This window comes from Squalius cephalus, assembly GCF_949319135.1.
Source record: "Squalius cephalus genome assembly, chromosome: 20".
Lineage (NCBI taxonomy): Eukaryota > Metazoa > Chordata > Actinopteri > Cypriniformes > Leuciscidae > Squalius > Squalius cephalus.
Genome location: NC_137141.1, coordinates 30299724 through 30317764, shown reverse-complemented (window position 1 = coordinate 30317764; position 18041 = coordinate 30299724). Strand labels below are relative to the sequence as shown.

Here is an 18041-nt window from a genome sequence, read left to right as displayed (position 1 = left end):
ACCAAAACCATATGAGTCCATGTGTTCCAGTCTGAGGTGATATAAACCAGTGGTTCTCAACTCGTTTGGCCATGATGCACCTCTTGATCTCTCTTTGATCACAAAAAATATGCATTTAAATATCATCTTACTAAGACATATTATTGGGAGATATAGGCCTGGTTTCACAGACAGGGCTTAGATTAAGCCTGGATTAGGAATATCCAATCGTATCCTAACCCAGGGGTGTCAAAACTCGGTCCTGGAGGGGCACTGTCCTGCAAAGTTTAGCTCCAACTTGCCTCAACACACCTGTCTGGAAGTTTCTGGTATCCCTAGTAAGAGCTTGATTAGCTCCAATCCCAATTACAGTCCTGAACCAGCTAAACTTTACAGGACAGTGGCCCTCCAAGAGTAGGATCTATCCCTCCACCCCATTAGACGTCCAGAGAGGAGAAGCTGGACGTCATTTGATTCTGAGTACCACTTATGCTTATAAACAATGGCACTGACATATTTTTAAGATATTCTAGAATCTAGAGGAAGTTGCTTTTAGTTAAAACGGCACAAACGTGCATTTTAGTTTGGGACTACGCTTAAACCTCGTCTGTGAAACCAGGGGATTGAGTGACAAATGATATTTATACATACATTTTATGTAACTATACTGTTATAAAGATCTCATTGATGTACAAAATTTCATCATACTTTTTGTCCATATAAATATCCACCAAATTGCTTGCTCAGTTTGGTTCTCAATGAAACTGAGGTGTTTTTTTCCCTTCTCAAGAATGAGCTCCAAATTCTCTTATTATATAGATCATAAAAGCCTGATGCATTCATCATTGTATGATAAAACACAAAACACAAAAAGATTTTCTTTTTTTAATTAGACTTTTCTGACTATTATTGTACGTCAAGCTTTACAGGGTTAAAAAAAAATCTATAAAATAAATAGTTCTGTGTACTGTAGCTGTGCTCCTTAAAGAGCCCAACCCATCCACCAACAGCAAGAGCTGCTCTTCTCGCGAGATTTCCGTAACCCGTCACCCCCGGTCTCTCTGGCAGAGTTCCGTCTTCTTCCCTCACTGTGCGTTTCATTCCACACTGACCTGACCCTGCCAAAGCGAAACCAGCAGACGTGCCGCCTACAACCGGGCCGGAGCCGCAGTCCACAGCGCTTCCCCTTCAGGAACGCCTTTACACCCCGACAATAACAATAACCGCGAGGACACCGCCGCAGGTACGTGAAGCAGCGGCTTTATACACAGATAGTGAAGTGAAGCGTGAGTGAATGGAGCAGATCACACGGGGCCTAGCGCACTTCTCGCTCCGCAGATCCTTCATGCCATGCCGCCGCAACACAGGCACTCTCACACGGGACAAGGGTGTGTATTAAAACCGTGAAGACCTGAGATCCTAGCTGTCGGTCGACCGTACATATGTGCTTCGCATGGGGGTTTTAAAGCTGCTGAACAAGCTGATGATGTCCGATCAATCCACGGCACGCCTCTCTAATATACAGCTAAGCTAAGCTAGTGATACTAATCAGTGCGATAGAGCTGATATGTTCTCATTTCCCTGCTGTTTTTCATATTACTTGCTTGACTGGACAGTCTCAGCACACGTTGTGCTTCTGCTGCTGGTTATTCGGTCAGTCATATGAGGTGTCAGTCAGTTCCTTATTAAACATCACGACCAACTTTAAATCTTGACTGCCATGAAGTAATTTCAGCGAGGGACTGGGACTTTGCTCCTTGCCCCCACTTTATATTGTCTTATCGTAGGCGTGAGGTGTTAATATGCACCTCACAATGACACAAATATATTGGTTTGTTTGAACTTATCGCTGCCATTAGAGCCTGGCTTGATTTAAGTAGCCCTTCTGCGTTGCACACTTCCTTTGATGAAGCGAACGGAAAGGATTATCTGTCAGTAGTAGATGGGGTGGCTTTAAATAGTCGACATAAGTTCGCGCATGCGCACTGACCTGTCTTCAAATTAACTGAAGGAAGCCTATATGCATCCCAGTTGTTAAAAAAGACCTCATGAAATCAAAATTTTGCTTTTTAATCCATGTCTTTTATCTATAGCATTTCTAAAAGTTCTTCTATTTAGCAGGTTTAAAATAAACAGTAATTTACAATGGAAAAAAATAAACCCTAAATATCTCTGACTCATTTAGAGAGCTACTTTCAGGTTCCAGGAAGTAAAAACTCCATTCATTTTCTCCACAGGAGAATTGATTTTGCATGATAACATATAAACCTTTAAAGTCTTTAGGAATTGATTGGGTCTTTGGCATTAGCTATTGGCCTATGCCATGTGAGTGACAGGTTGTCCCGCCCTCGTGCCAGTAAACGCATCATCAGAGAAGAGATGAGCTGCAAGAGGGGAGGGGTGATATTTTTATTAAAGATTACTAGGGCACATGAATTAAAAAATAATGATGTGCACCGATAAATCATTTATAATAGATATGGTGATTTCATGGTGACTTTAAAGACAGACCTACTCTGTTAATTGAAGTTATATCTTTCTGTTGAAGCAACTAGTCCTAATTATTTCAATTTATTTTTTTTAAATCATGTTTAACAGTGGAATTCCTGGTGAAATATATAATGGCTTAATCAACCTACGCTATTATTCTACTTAAATATTTTAGGGATGCACAATAAATCGGCCACCATAACGGTAAATAAAGATTATTTCCTTCAGCTGAAACACTTCAGATACGCACTGTTGTTCGTCATGATGGTTCTGAATCACTTAAAAAAGGAAAATACAATTAAGTGCAACTTGTGAAAGTGAATGAATGGAAGTCTGTCATATAGGCTACATAAAAGTATGAGAAAATAATTATAATTGTGTGCTTGGGACATGGATGTAATGGTGAGACTTTTGTTTTTGTAATCAGGCTCTCAAAAATTATATTAAAATTTGGATTTAGATTAATCTGCCAATATATTGGTTATCAGCTTTCAAATATAAAGAATTATCGGTTATCGTATCGGCTAAAATGTTCATATCGATGCATCCCTAAAATATATAATTTATATATATATATGCGCATGCTGCCAATGCCATAGATATAGTTTCTATATACATAACATCTTTAATAGTTTTATATATATTTATCCATCATTTTATTTTGATTGTCGTTTGCAGTTTTTCATTAAGGCCATTAATTACTCAGTCGGGGTTGTCAAATGCTTTGTTGCTTCAGATCAAAGTTTTTATGTTGTGCTTCACCTCGTAGCTTGATTGGTTTGGTTTAAGGATATAACTTTGTAACAGACTTATTCTTTTTTTATCCCAATGGGAAAAGTACTTTCCGAACCAAGGCTACTGAAAAAGTGGGCAACACTATTGCACTCAGGGGTGTGTACACATTTCTGTCCTATCAGATGCTCTTAAGGATGAGAATGCCCCTCCTGACTCAGGCTAACAACCTCAAGTCTCTAATCATGGTCCTTCGCTGTGAGTGATGCTATTAAAATGTATGATTTTTTTGTGATTTGTGATGTTATTAAAACAAAAAGGATATGTCCAGCCCCAACTTCCTGTTATTACAATGTTATTACAGTAAAGAAAATAGTGTTCTTGGAGCATTTTGTAGATACGGTTAGAGGACTTTGTTGATATTGGTGTGGAGCTGCTCTTTTCACGCTTTTGGGCAATATGTAAGCTTAATTTCCTCTCTTTGTCTGAATCATTGTTCTAGAGTAGTGTGTGTATTTAAATAAACAAAGAGAGGAGTTTATGTAATTAAGACTAGTAGATGACTTCATTTTAACTTCCTGTGCCTCCTGACTTACAAACAAAGGGTTTTCTTTTTCTTATATACGTCTGAGAGATTGATTGTTTTAAATTGTTCAGAACAAATAATAGTAAAACTGGATTAGTGGCCGACCAATATACATTTTTTGATGGAATAATAATAAATAATTTGAAAATGAATTATATGAAAAATTGAACTTGATTAAAAAAAAGTTATACTTTTAGATGGCATCAACTAGTTTCTGTTTCTATAATATTTACGCTATTATACTTTTTCGTTAACAGAGACAGTCACCTAATGAAGTGGAAAAATGCTGCCGTTCTCAGTGTCAAAATAAAAGTTCTGACTCCTTGGCAAAACAGAAAAACATATCAGCCGATTCTGATAATTAAAAAAATGGCAAATATTGGCTTTGGCGATATATCAGTCAACCACTAAACTAGCGATGAAACAGTTACCAGTTTGATGATAAACCACGATAAAAAATCCTGTTTCATATTTTACTTATCATTAAAACCATATTTGATTTTCGCGATTTGAAATACTCTAAATAAATACTGTTCAGCATTAAGCAAAGTTAGCAACAGTCTAACGCAGGCGTAGGTTTTGTTTTGTGTGGAAGGCAAAGTGCTGAAATTATATGAAAGAATATATGAATTAATTCTATGAACATGTAAGAGGGAACCGACTGTCTTTAGAAAAGTTTCAATGGCATTTGCTTTTCATCTTCGCTCTGTGTAATGCCTAATAAACAAAGACATTATATATAGGGAGACGGTGCACTCTGATTACTTATGAATGGGAGAATGTGCAACGCCCAATATAGCGAATAAGCCCCGCCTTCTAAATGAAAGAGCCAATTGTTGATTAGTAAAGTCATTGTGTCACCGGTTGCTATAGAAACAGGCAGTGTTCAGAGATGCTCGCTTAGGACTGCACATGCACATTAGCTTCATCCAGGCTAAAAAATTCAGGACAGTTTTTTTTGTCCTGATTCGAGCATTTAGAAACAAAATTTGAGACAGCTGTAGTCAGATTTCATTGGTGATTTAAAATATGAAATTTAATCGTAAGCTTGCCGAACGGCTTTGGAGAATTTGATGTTTCCCCTTTTCAAAGAGATAGGAGATGGCCGAAATGTTGCAACAACACAACTGCCTTTATAATGTGTCCTCATATAATGCCTACGGCACGCTTCCGTGACACAGTATCTATTTAGTTTCCATCTGCTTTCCCGTGATATCACGTGAGGTGCTAAATCTGGCATGATGATCTTAAAGTCCCCCTGTGGTCACTAATTGTATCCCTTAAAACTCATCTTTGATCATCAAAATTACATATTTAAACTTTTTTTCCTTCATGCCTTAAAATAGCCTTAAAATGTAACTCTACATCCTTGCCTCATTTAGTATATGCATGTAACGTGGTATGTTGTTACGGGAAGAAGGAGGCGGGAACCGGCGAACATTCAAACATTTTTAATCAAAATAAAACAAATACAAAATGAAAGTAAAAGCCAGCAGCCCCTCACGGACGACTGCTGGCAACACCAAACAGAAAACAAAACACAACATCAAATAAAATCAGGCCTGTCCTCTCTCTCTCTTCACTGTCGTCGCTCCTCCTTTATGCTTCCGCTCCTCCGTGAGAGATGCGAGACCGGTGCGTCGCGCAGGTGTCGCTCATTTGCAATCACGCCACCGGCCTCGTGCCGTCCTCCCACGGCCCTCGACCTCGTCCTGCTCGCCACAATGCAGTTCTATGAATATGCAAATTAGCCCCACCTCCACTCACACCAGCTCAGAGATCCACTAGTTGACGTGATTGGTTACAAGGTAGCTTGTGACGTCAGAAACACCAGCGATTTCAAACTGTGTTTTTGAGACTGTCTTTGGTTCACTGCAGTTTTAAGGAGAAAATACTCAGCATTGGTGTAGACTTATGAATTTGCACATGGTTTGCCTTAAAGCACAATAAAAACACCACATAGGCATATAAACAACTTTAAAAGCTTGATTTTCACCACAGGGGGACTTTAAGAATATCTTGTAGTGTAGATGTGCCATGATTTTCAAATCTAGTTGTGTGTACAGGTTTGAGATTTAAAAGAAGAAAATCTGTGCAGATTCTCCTTTATATGCGTGATGCAACCAGATTTCACAATCGGTTAATATTTAAAAACTCCTGTTATCTGAGCACGGCTTGAGCTCTGGTTTACACATTGGAAAATGTAGGCCAACCAGATATTCCATGCTTGCAGACAGTTCGCATACTGTACTATTGCAGAAATAGTGATATGATCTTATGCCATTCTGGACATAGCCAGACGAAGTGTTTACGGATCCAGATTAGAGATATACATAGGCCTGGTTTCACAGACAGGGCTTAGATTAAACCAGGATTAGGCCTTAGTTCAATTAGGATATTTAGTAGCTTTTATAAACATGCCTTAAAAAAACATTAATGGTGTGCATTTTGACAAAACAATAGGCACGTTTCCATTACAGATTTGTGCAAAACTTTTGTGAATTTGTTTCTTTTCTTTTTTCTTCGTTTTTTTTCTAAATGTCGACAAAAAACTATTGCAAAATGACGGCGTTTCCATTAACGTTATGCGACTAAAACTTATTTTTTTCCTCTCGCGATAAGTCATTCCAAAAATCATAGCAATTGACGGGTTGGTAGGTTTATGTATATACCAGCCACCACACTGGCCATTATTATTAATCAAAGAAGACTCTTGTGTGTGTTATCCAGTCATTAATGGCAAGGAAAGACCCTTATACTTGACAGTGGCACATATGAGGTGTTTCTGGGTGTTTCTCCCTCATATCTAGCCTGGAAATCCAGACCTAAATCTGAAAGATTAATGGTCTGGCGTCGAGTAATGAAAATCGGCAAGCTCGAGAGGCGGCACCAAGTGTGCATTTGAAAATCTCACTGCACGCCAGTGTTAATTTCATTATTTTCGTCAACGAAATTTTTTCACAGACGAAAATGAGACGATAACTAAATAAAAACTAGTTTTGAATGACAAAAACTATGATGAAAATCTATTGACATTTTCGTCAACGAATAAAAACTAGACGAAAATGTTAGATAGTGACGATTTGGGAAGCGATCCAGTCTGATGTCCTGCATTTGTGATAGATCTGCACATTTGTACTGGGACGTGCTGATCTACCCAGCGGCACACGAGTTGGCATGCGCTGTATGTCTCATAAAACGGTAAAAAATGTAAACGTCTGGGAGAATGAGTAGAGCAGACATGTAGATCTGAAGAGTGGCGACGCAAAAAAGAGCTATATTCGGTACGGTTTTCTGTGCGCACACACCCACGTATACAGCGCGCGAGTACGGAATTGAGCTCTCTTTCGTGTCTGAATGGACAAATACACACAACATTAAGTCTGAATGTCCGTTTTGGAGAGTATTCACGTAAATTATGTCGGTTATGTCTTAAACAGTTGTGAGTGTATATCGTATGTGCATCAGTGCCGATGTCTTAAAGTGACAGTGGGTAATAAACCTAATGCGGTCTATGTCCTTAATATTGATCAAGCAACAAAATAAACTGCTCGTTAATAGCTTTAATAAGGATTAATTATATTTAATTCATACAAATAAATATGTCTGCTTGAAAGAATAGAGAATGATGTATGCAAGTAGTTATAACGAATTCATATATCATTCATTGAAAAGAAGACTGTTCTACTTTAGGAAAAGTGGTTTTATTTAATTTTAAGATATTTTTTAAGTTACAGTAGTTAAATCTGTATCTGTATTGCACGTTCAAACTTTAAAATCACTCATATTAACAGGTTAATATATATGTTTTCTCCGGGAGTAGCTATATGGTTTTGGAAATTTTAGAGAAATTCTAATTGAATGCATTTCAATTTAAACCCATTATATTTTAGTCGACGAAATACAGTAATATTTTAGTCGACTAAATCTACAGTAGATTTAGTCGACTAAAATATTATTGTATTTCGTCGACTAAAACTAGACTAGAACTAAAACAATTCTAGATGACTAAAATATGACTAAAACTAAATGGCATTTTAGTCAAAGACTAAGACTAAAACTAAATCAAAATTTGCTGTCAAAATTAACACTGCTGCATGCAATTGGATAACACTAAGACCAATCACAACAAGTTATCGCTTAGCTACCAGCGGAGCTAACTGGTAGATTAGACTAAAAAGCAAAAACGCCCTTCTTTTAAAGGAACGATTCAAGCGCCGTCTTCTGTTCCTCTTTTAGAGAAAAAGGCAAGTCTAAATCTTTCATTGTAGCGGCCAAAGCCGTTTCAAACAAATGGTGTTCATCCATAGCCATCTTGCAATGTTTACTAATGACTTTGACGTCACAGCGCTGTCATCATCTGTTTAGCTCCTTTGGCCCGCCTATATCAGATAACCCGATGTGATTGGTGCAGCTCAGATTGAGGAGCATAGTTAATGAGCATCATTACTCGACGCCAGAGTAACTCGCTGAGCAAATTCAACTTGTGCTCTCGCGAGAACTCTGGATTACCAGGGTACCTCATATCTGCTTCGAGGGTCTTGATTGTGGCATTTCTTTAAGGTTTAGAATCCAGTATTCCTGTGATTCTTCTGTCTTTTATGAATTTAATAAAGAACTCGGTCTCGTATTATGTCCAAACATACCGCGTCATCCACGTCAGGTGACCTGTACTGTAAATGTGCGAAAACTGTTCCCATTGCAGTTTTGCAAAATATTTATTTTTCGAATTGCCTGAAAAACCACCTCATGTGAGCGAAAAAACTTTTTTGTGATAAATGGGAGTCTTTGGCAAAATTGACGTGTTTCCATTGGGCGTATTTTCAATTCGCGCAATTTGAAGGTTAATGGAAACGTGGCTATTGACATATTTTAAGATATGTCAGAGCAAGTTGCTTTCAGTTAAAACGTTAAGCCTTGTCTGTGAAACCGGGGGATGATAATGTTGTTGATCAGATACAAGGCCACAGGTCCAGAGTGCTTCATAAATCGAAAGTCTCTCACACAGATCTGCCATAAACACCTCATCCTGCGGCGGCGTCCACAGACGCACCGCTTCTCAGTGATTCTCAGCTTTGTTTTCGCTTTCCTCTCAGCAGGACAAAGAAAAGCACACGCAGTTCAGAGCAAGTGAGCGCACCACACCCATCTCCACTTTGTTCTCCATGCACAGGGCTGTGTGAATCCAACACACGTGAAGCCAAAGAAATGTGTTTCCACTTACTTAACAAGGAATATGCAAGTAAGGGCAATGAGCAGATTTGGCTTGCGCCTCAACAGCTGCTTGTCCCGTCTTGCATGTTTCTAAAATTCCTTTCCTTCATTTCCCTAAGTCCAGTATGCTTTCACACAAGTATCTGCTTTTTTATTATCATAGTTGATTATAGATTGATTGTATATGTTAAAATATGAATTCCTGTGATGCAAAGCTGAATTTTCAGCATCATTACTAATCTTCAGTGTCACACAATTCTTTAGAAATCATTCTAATATGCTGATTTGTTAAACATCTCTTTTTTATTATTAGTGTTGTGCTGCTTAAGATTTTTGTGGAAAACCATGATACGTTTTTTTCAGGATTATTTGATGAATAGAACATTCTTGAGCACTTGAACACTCAACATCTTGAGCAATTTAATGCATTCTTGCTGAATAAAAGTATTGATTAAAATAAGATAACATTGGTAAGATAACATGATAGTGCTGGTTTCAAATGTACCTATAATGAAATGTGAACCAATGGAATGCAATATTTATACTTTAATGGAGTTACTGATTATTGTAGATTAGTCCCGGCTTACATTATTTCATTAAAGGAAAGGCAACTGCAGCCTCAGACATTTAGGCTCTTGTCCATGCATGTACGCAGATATGATTAGTTGTGTCCCAAAGGATGCACAACACACTATGTACTTACGCATTATGTACTCAACTGTGTAGTGAATGAATTTTGTTATTTTGTCATTCAACATCAGAGTCCCCCTCAGCTAAAATACACATGAATCAAAAATAAACCATGAATTTGGAATATTTTACTATTAATAATTAATCTAATTGTTATATTTATGTCATTTTTTTAATGGTCACAACTTTAGTTTTATCTTTGTCTTTTCTCTCTCTATTTTTTTTTTTTTTTTTTTTTTTGCAATCTGATTGTTGAAGTAAACATTTTAAAAAGTTGTGTAATTGTCCAAGCAATATATTAAAGTTGTATATTAAGATACTTTGCCTGTGAGGTGAATACAGTTTTAGGTACTCACTCACTACACACCACATGGTCCCATGTATTGGTAGACCCAATAATCAATATACCAATTAGGTAAAATGAATATTGGTGGAAAATATTTCTCGAGCTCATTATCGTTATATTGCTTATTTTATGCATCATTATCATTATGATGATAAATCTGAGAAATTCTGCAGAATAGATTTTACAGTGTTTTAGATGCTGACAATAGTACAGTTTTTTTTCTGGTAGCTGAAAGTATAATCGAATTAGAAAAAATATTTAATGTGCATGAACGGGACAGTAGAATTTTGTAAATGACAAGCATTCCAGTTCCACCCCAATTCTCTGTCTGCCTTGGGACTAATTGCTTGTTAAGAGTATGACATAGCCAACAAGAGACTATTTCCAAGAAATAAAGATGCATCTGAACTCTTTACTTATGTGCACTAAGTAACGCTGTGAGATGTGACCGGAAAATGGAGAATGTTAGACTGATGGCCTCTTTAAGGACTCCTGGGAAATTATAATAGAATGGTGCTCCTAAATGTATTCATAATGTAATCGGCTTATCCAGATTCCCAGCACAGTGGATCTCTCGGACACGCTGAACCGAACAGACTTTTGCTTTTGCTCTCAGACAGAGAGCAAAAGGCCGTTCCAGGACCTGATGCTTCTTGTCGTAGGTTTTCCTCACTGTCCTGAAGGCAGAACTCAGTCATGCGTGTCTTCCAGCACAACAGGGCACTGTTTCTGTTTGCTTCGGATTTTGTACGAAAGCACTCAACCAAACGTCCACTTTTATGGCTTCCATCAGGAGGCTGGCTTTTCCTTGTTGCCTAGTCGTAATTATACATCAGACGAAACATTAATTTTTTTTTTTTCTTCTTCCTCCTTGGGTAATAATTTTTTGATAGCACTTGATATAACAATGAGCAATACATTTGTTACATAATTTATTAATCTTTGTTAATGATTTATTCTTTTGGTGGATTGCAAGTTCAGATATTCATACTACAAAATATTCTGGGGGCCATGACATTTTTGTGAAAATGACCAAAAACACTGGTGGTGGCTGGTTACAAATAAAATAAAATAAAATAAACGCTGGTGGGGAAAGAGTGAACTTTAAAATTAATAAATGCTTTAATGTTAACAAAAGAAACCTTATTGTAAAGTGTAACCATTTTTGTATAAAATATAAAAAATAAAATATAAAAAAAACCTAAACTTATTTTATTTCAGCTAGTTTCCAGTTCAGCATTTCTCATTTCGTTTAGTTAATGTTGGTAAGTACTAAAATCTCTAAAACTAAAACTTAATATAAACTATATATAGGCCTAGACATTAAAAAAAATCAATGAAATTGACAAACACTAAATTACTCAAACTTGAACTAAAATTAAAATGAAAACTGAAAATATAATATTAAAAATTATAATAGTATATCAGTGATACTAAAATAGCACTGGTCAGACTAACATGGAAGTTTTTTTTTTTTTGGGAGGGGGGGGGGTAGGTATTGTTTTCTTCCTCTGGCTTTAATATCAACCAGGTGCAAGATTGACATTCAGCCTGAACAGATTTTTTTCTGCACTGAGGCCTTAAATGGCTAAGCTTTGACCAGATTAGCATTGAGGGGGGAGTCAGTGCCGTTTTCAGATCTGAGACCACTCTGCGTCAGCGTACTGGAGTGACATTTTCCCGGCTGGATATTTTTGTTGCTTGCAAAGCCCCTCTGCACTTGAGTTTAGGATGTCAATTGAGTTAGCAAGGGTGTCTTGAATGACCGTTCTGGGTTGGCGTAGCTCCGCGGTGTCAGAGAATAAAGAAATACTAATCATTTTTTATATATATATATAATTATATATAATAGAGGCAGTTTTAGCTGCGTTCTTATTTAGTTCAGTGATCATATTACTCCTAAACAGTGTCGGTTCATGCTGAGAAAAAAGGGCGAGTGTCACTTGCTAACAGGTACTTAGCTCGGTGTCAGTAAGTAAACCCAGATTGCTGCCCTCAGCACACACACTAATTGGCTCATACCGCTGTGAGAGGGTGGAGGTGGAACAGACAAGCCGGAGAAATGGAGGAGGTGTGCTTTTCAGAGTAAAAGAAAGAAGTAGATGTCAAACATAAAAGAGGAGGCGTTTCAATGAATACTGTTGGTTGGCCGTATTAGAACATCTTATGCAATTTGCTGAATAAGTGTGCCATGATTTAGATTTTTTTCTTTTTCTAAGGAAGGTGTGCTGATTTTGCTATGCCTGAGGCGCTCTGTTGTGCACTGCCTTTAAACGACAACTGGTGAAACAACAAATGGGTGTGGTAGCGGCATAGTCTGATAGCAAATTGACGATACATATCTTTATCTCATGTTGTTTAAGATGATAATGAGATTGATTCAAATCAGGGGTGATCTGATGTGGTATACATGTAGTTTTGTTGTGTAGAATTAGCCCCTGCTCTATGTATCCAGATATTTGGGTCAAAACACCTTAACCCATTTAATCCCAAATTTTTCCCAGACACAAAAATATCCAAATCATGTGTCATTAGTATCCCTTTGAAACAATCAGTCATAATTTTTAGAAATTTTCATGGAAAAGTGTGTGAAAAAAGTGTGTTTTATGATCGGTCACAATTGTGACCGGTGGGATACTGTGTTGTATCAACCATTGTATAGATTGAATATAGGTCTATTTGACCTATGCAGTGTGTTTGTGTGTGTTTTTGTGCGTGTGTGTGTTTTTTTTTTTTTTTTTGTGTGTGTTTTTGTGTGTCTGTGTGTGTGTGTGTGAGTGTGTGTGTGTGGGGAGATCAGACATCAGAGGAGACGTGACCATGTGTGAGTGTGTGTGTGTGTGTGTTTGTGTGTGTGTTTCTCTGTGTGTGTGTGGAGATCAGACATCAGAGAAGACGTGACCGTGTGTGTGTGTGTTCTGTGTATGTGTGTGTGTGTGTGTTCTGTGTATGTGTGTGTGTGTGTGTGTGTGTGTCTGTGTGTCTGTGTGGGTGTGGGGATCAGACATCAGAGGAGACGTGTGTGTGTGTGTCTGTGTCTGTGTGGAGATCAGACATCAGAAGAGACGTGACCTTGTGTGTGTGTGTGTGTTTGTGTGTGTGTGTGTGTGTCTGTGTGTAAAATTAGGTAGATAGTAAGGTAGAACAGTTAGCCTATGTGTAGATGTGTATGTAGATACAATGAGTTATCCCACCGGTCACTATTGTTGCCGTTGACATGTTTGTGAGTTCTATGACCACATTAAACAAAGTTGAGTAATTGCAAATGCATATATCAATACTAGACACCTTAAACATGATATGTACCAAAAATCTATGTCCTATCTTTATGTTAACATACTTTACCACCCTTTTCTTTGGGAGCTTTCTTGCTGCCATCTTCTTCTCTTGGCGCAAACAGGAAGTAAACAGCTCTGGTCATGTGACAATTTACAGTAAACATGCGACACTGCACATATTTCATTGAGACCCTTTATTATTTCAATCTCTGCTGGAAATGCATTGATAGATCATTCAGTAACATTTTTTATAGCCTTAGAAATGAAACATTTTTTTACGGTCACTATTGTGACCGGTGGGATTAGTGAAATGGCTTGAAAAGTGAAAACTTGCAAAGCCACACTTTTTTAGCTTATGACATCCACAGTTGTATTAAAAATTAAGTTAATAGATCCCCCCTTTATATTTATCAAGAAACGGTTACTACAGCAAAACCGTGATATGTTTTAGTAATAGTGATGATGTTTAGTTTGAAAAGCTTGCAATGTAGGCTTCTACATGTCACCAGTGTTATATCTTCTTTTTAGTGCTGTCCAAAATGCAAAACTGGACTTCATTCGCCCCAATAGGAAGCATATTATCAGCGTTTGAATCTGTGTGCTAGGGCCAAGAATCTGGCGATACGGTCATGATACAGGGGTTACAATACAATATACTGCAATACTGTAAGAAAGGTGATGTATTGCAATATTCCTTGTATTTTAGGAAGAGTATCTAATGTTAGAACACCATCATATTCATAAAATCTGAGCAAAAACTTTTATTTAATCAAAGCAGTGGGATCTGCATTTGCATTTAAATCACTAATCGCTATTTTGTTCAATCTAAGTTAAGGGAAAATAGTAAAGTGCAGAATTCTTTACACACACACACACACACACACACACACACACACACACACACACACACACACACACACACACACACACACACACACACACACAGTATTAACAACAGAAAATGCATAGTCCACTGTTTTTTATGTTTACTATGTTTACTGCTTGCTTTAAAGCATCTGCATCTATTGTGTAAAGTGCCTTTACTGGAGTGCTGAATTGCAAATATCCACACTGCTATGATCAGATGCTTTCTTGCTGCTGTTTTCTCACTGCTGTCATTTTTGATGTGTGTTTATTTTGTAATTGAGAGGAAAGCATACAGTACATATTTACATATTTAATCAAAACGCCACTCTCAGCAACGCGGATGGCTTCGGGATGTTAAGCGAGCTCTTGGATTCAATGTGTTTGGATTCATCTTCAGAGCTGTACACCATATAATTATATCATCTTGGCTTTGCTAATGCTAATGTTAGCGATACACCCTTGTGCTTCTCTACGTCACAGTTTACGTTCTGAGATAACACTGCCATATATGGGTCAGGGTTAAACCAAACACAAAGCCACTGACATGAATCTTGGAAGTAAAACAAATAAATGTAAATCGACACAGTGTTTTTGAGAACCTATACAGAATCACTACACTCATACGCTTTGCCATTTAGCTGAAGTGCAGAATTGTCATCAAAATCTGTATCGGTGGGTGATAGAAACTGAAAAGCATAGAAATTTACAAAAGCAAGATTTAATCTTCTAAATGCGCATTTTGTCATTGTTGGCAAGCACACTTAGCTTATAGATAACCTTGAATTTTGAGTGGACTATAAAGTAGGTCCAAATAGACCAGGTGTGCAAAACTGTTACTTGAACCCTAAATAAACACAACTGATCCTGATCCACGGGTATGTGTGTTGGAGCATGTTTGTAACTAAACACTGCAGTGTTAAGGCTGTGGCCCTCAAGGAACTGAGTTTTGCATGCCTGACATAAACAATGTTGATTCTTTGTAGATTGCAGTATTCAGTTGTTTGTTTGACCCTGTTGTCATGCATCCTGCTGGACTGAACATTTATGCTCACCGTGTCTTTCTGCTCTTTATTGTGTTCTTTAAGAATGGCGCTGGACATGGCTGACTCACAGTACCTTCTCATCCTGGCACCGTCGCTGGTAATCGCTCTCATGTTCCTCTTTTTCTGGCTCTTCATGAAAGAGACTTCCTACGATGAGGTTCTGGCCCGCCAGAAAAAAGACCTTAAACTGCCTCCCGCCAAGCCCGAGGCTCGTAAGAAGAACGAGAAAAAGAAGAACAAGAAGAAGGAGACCGGCGGAAGTGGATTGGGAGAAGGAGGTGGAGGCGGCGAGTCGGAGGAAGACCTGAGGGATTTCGATACATCTGATGCCACTAGCCCTGCCTCAAATGATGAGGATTCTGAGGTGGTACCCATGAGTCCACCTGTTGCTGCTCCGGTCCTGGCAGAACCTCCGTCCGGGATAAGAGAGAGGAAGAAGAAAGAGAAGAAGCCAAAAGCTTCTCCAACTCCTGCCCCAATGGTTGCACCCCTCTCCCGTACCACCCCAACTACTCCTCCTGCCTCAGAAGAACTGGAAGTCAATGGTTCAAAACCTGCAGTCCGTAAAGAGCAAGCCATCCCGCTGACCAAGCAGTCCAGCTCACCTCAGGCCACGCCCCCTGTCCCAGCTGAGACTACCAGCAAAAAGAAAGCCAAGAAGCAGAAGAGTGAGTCTGGTGAGTGGACTACCTACAAATGTGAATCATGTGTCAAGCAAATGCCATGTAAGTGGTCAAGAGCAGTTTGTGATTTTTCTGTGTTACAGTTGGAATATTAGGCTTTCACGTCTTATTGCGCTTGAACAACCTAAAATCGCTCGACCGTTTAAACTGGCAAGACTTAAAAACACATGCGAATGATGTTTCATTTCACTAATTGGTCCAGTGACATTTCCGTCAACTGCCCGATTGTATTTCACCAATAGCCGTGGACTCAACTTGGACTTAAAGTCCAACTCAAGCCAGAGTAAAAATCCATCACAAGTACAAGTCCATTAAAAGTTGTCCCAACTCTACACAATATAGACACTGACACCTTAAAAACATATCATCAGGGAAGCGCTAATTAAACGTCAGTGATTTTTGACAATGATTTCCAAAATGGAAAAATTTTGGCTAAATATTTTAACTTTAAAAGATGTTGCATGGTAACACACTCTAGAATTATGGCAATTTCTGCATGGGCGAGCCACACAATAATTTTTGAATAATTCTCTGAAGATAACTAGCTCTCTTTTCACTCAGAAGAGCATCCACCTGAGGTCAAGCTCGATCTGTCTCCTCGTGTGGTGAAGGAGGAGCCTGTGATCATGGAGGTAAAGGTTCAGGACGGAGCCGCCCCTGTTGCTGCAGCAGCGCCGCCTAATGCCTCCAGCGGCAGTGGCCGTCGAAAGAAGAAGCAGAAGCTGGAACCTGTTGTCACAGGTAGGAATACACCAAAATAAGACGAACTAGAGAGGATAAAATTTGCAGTTGAGTCGACAGTGAGAAAAGACTTCTTTGAAAAACATAAAATCATACTGACACCAGAGTAAACTTACTAGCCAATGGCGATTCTGTTACCTTTGTGTGTTTGTCAAGCTCCAAAACGGCAAAAAAGCACCATGAAAGTGGTTATAAGCTTTCATAAATCATTTGTGCATATTTAAAAATATTTTCATGACAAAAATGTTCTTAAGACTTTTATTTTTGCTTTAAAGTGTTCGTCCCCGTTCATAGATACTGTATGGAAAAGAGCCGGATGAACATTCTTTTAAACTTCTCCATAGATGAATGATGACACAATTTTAGTTTTGCATAACTTATTCCTTAAGTGACTTCTGTGGTCATATTTGTTTCAGTGGACGAGGCACATGTCCAGTCCTCTGCCCCATTCGCTCAGACTGACTCCGCTGCCCCGACAAACCACCAGAGCAACCAAAACAACGAGACACCGCCTCCTGCTCCCGCGCCCACCAAACATGGCAAGAAACAGAAGAGTGAAACCAACAAAGGTACTTGGCATCTTTACTGCATGTTTTACAGTAGCACACATAAATGTATATGGGTATAATATGTGGGGATTATAGTCGGATCTTAATTATTTAAATAAATTTGATTGATACTTAAAGGGATACTTCACCGATTAGCATTAAGCTTTGTATCTGTAGAAACCCGGTAGTATTTTCGAGTGACCGTACTTTCCTCCCTCATGTCCCCCTGAGACGAGAGATTTCTGTATTGTGTGTCTGGAAAAAAACCTAAGATGACGCAAAAATCGTAATTTTGCGTCATCGGAGGCTGTTTTGTCCAGAGGCGAGAGACTACAGCCAGTAGGAGGAGCTCGTCCCGCATGTTTTCAACCCGCCCATAGGGGGATCTCACGATAAAACGCCGTCTTTTCAGTTTCGAGTCGACTAGTAGCCTAGTTGTGTCATTTCTTCCGATAATGCCCTCTGTAACCGGTAGGCGTGGCTTGGGAGTGGCCTCGTAGGGCAGCGAAGCAAGTGCATTCTGGGAGTTGTTGTCTTTCATTTACATGAGCCAAAAATAAATTTTTTGGCTTTTCTCAGTCGAGAAGGCACCAACTTCTAAAATAATTTCACATTTCTACTACATAAATGACCCAATTTAAATACAAATTCATCTTTCCAGCGGTGAAATATCCCTTTAAGTGTATTCATAATCAGCATTTCGCCCACATTCTCGACCATCATGGAATATTTGTTCCACTGAGCCTCGTACAAAGCATAATGGAACGGCCTTCTCCACGAAAGATGCATGCAATCTTCTTGACTTAGAATTTGTCCTGAGGGCGGCAAAGGTGGCAGCATAAAA

At 38.6% G+C, this 18041-nt stretch overlaps 1 protein-coding gene across 8 annotated transcripts in view; it reads left to right on the top strand.

Annotated features, from left to right (window-relative positions):
* The first annotated feature begins 1042 nt into the window (after positions 1-1042).
* Positions 1043-18041, top strand: part of ktn1 (kinectin 1) — a 40873-nt gene continuing 23874 nt past the window's right edge. For 4 of the 8 annotated variants that reach the window (XM_079853857.1, XM_079853855.1, XM_079853853.1 and 1 more), the window contains exons 1-4: positions 1043-1222; positions 15268-15902; positions 16473-16649; positions 17066-17218. In XM_079853857.1, the coding sequence (XP_079709983.1) occupies positions 15269-15902; positions 16473-16649; positions 17066-17218 (964 nt within the window). In that variant the 5' untranslated portion in view covers positions 1043-1222; position 15268. Of the gene's footprint in view, positions 1223-15267; positions 15903-16469; positions 16650-17065; positions 17219-18041 lie in introns of all 8 variants that reach the window. The other 4 variants (XM_079853856.1, XM_079853854.1, XM_079853852.1 and 1 more) reach the window with 1 other exon arrangement.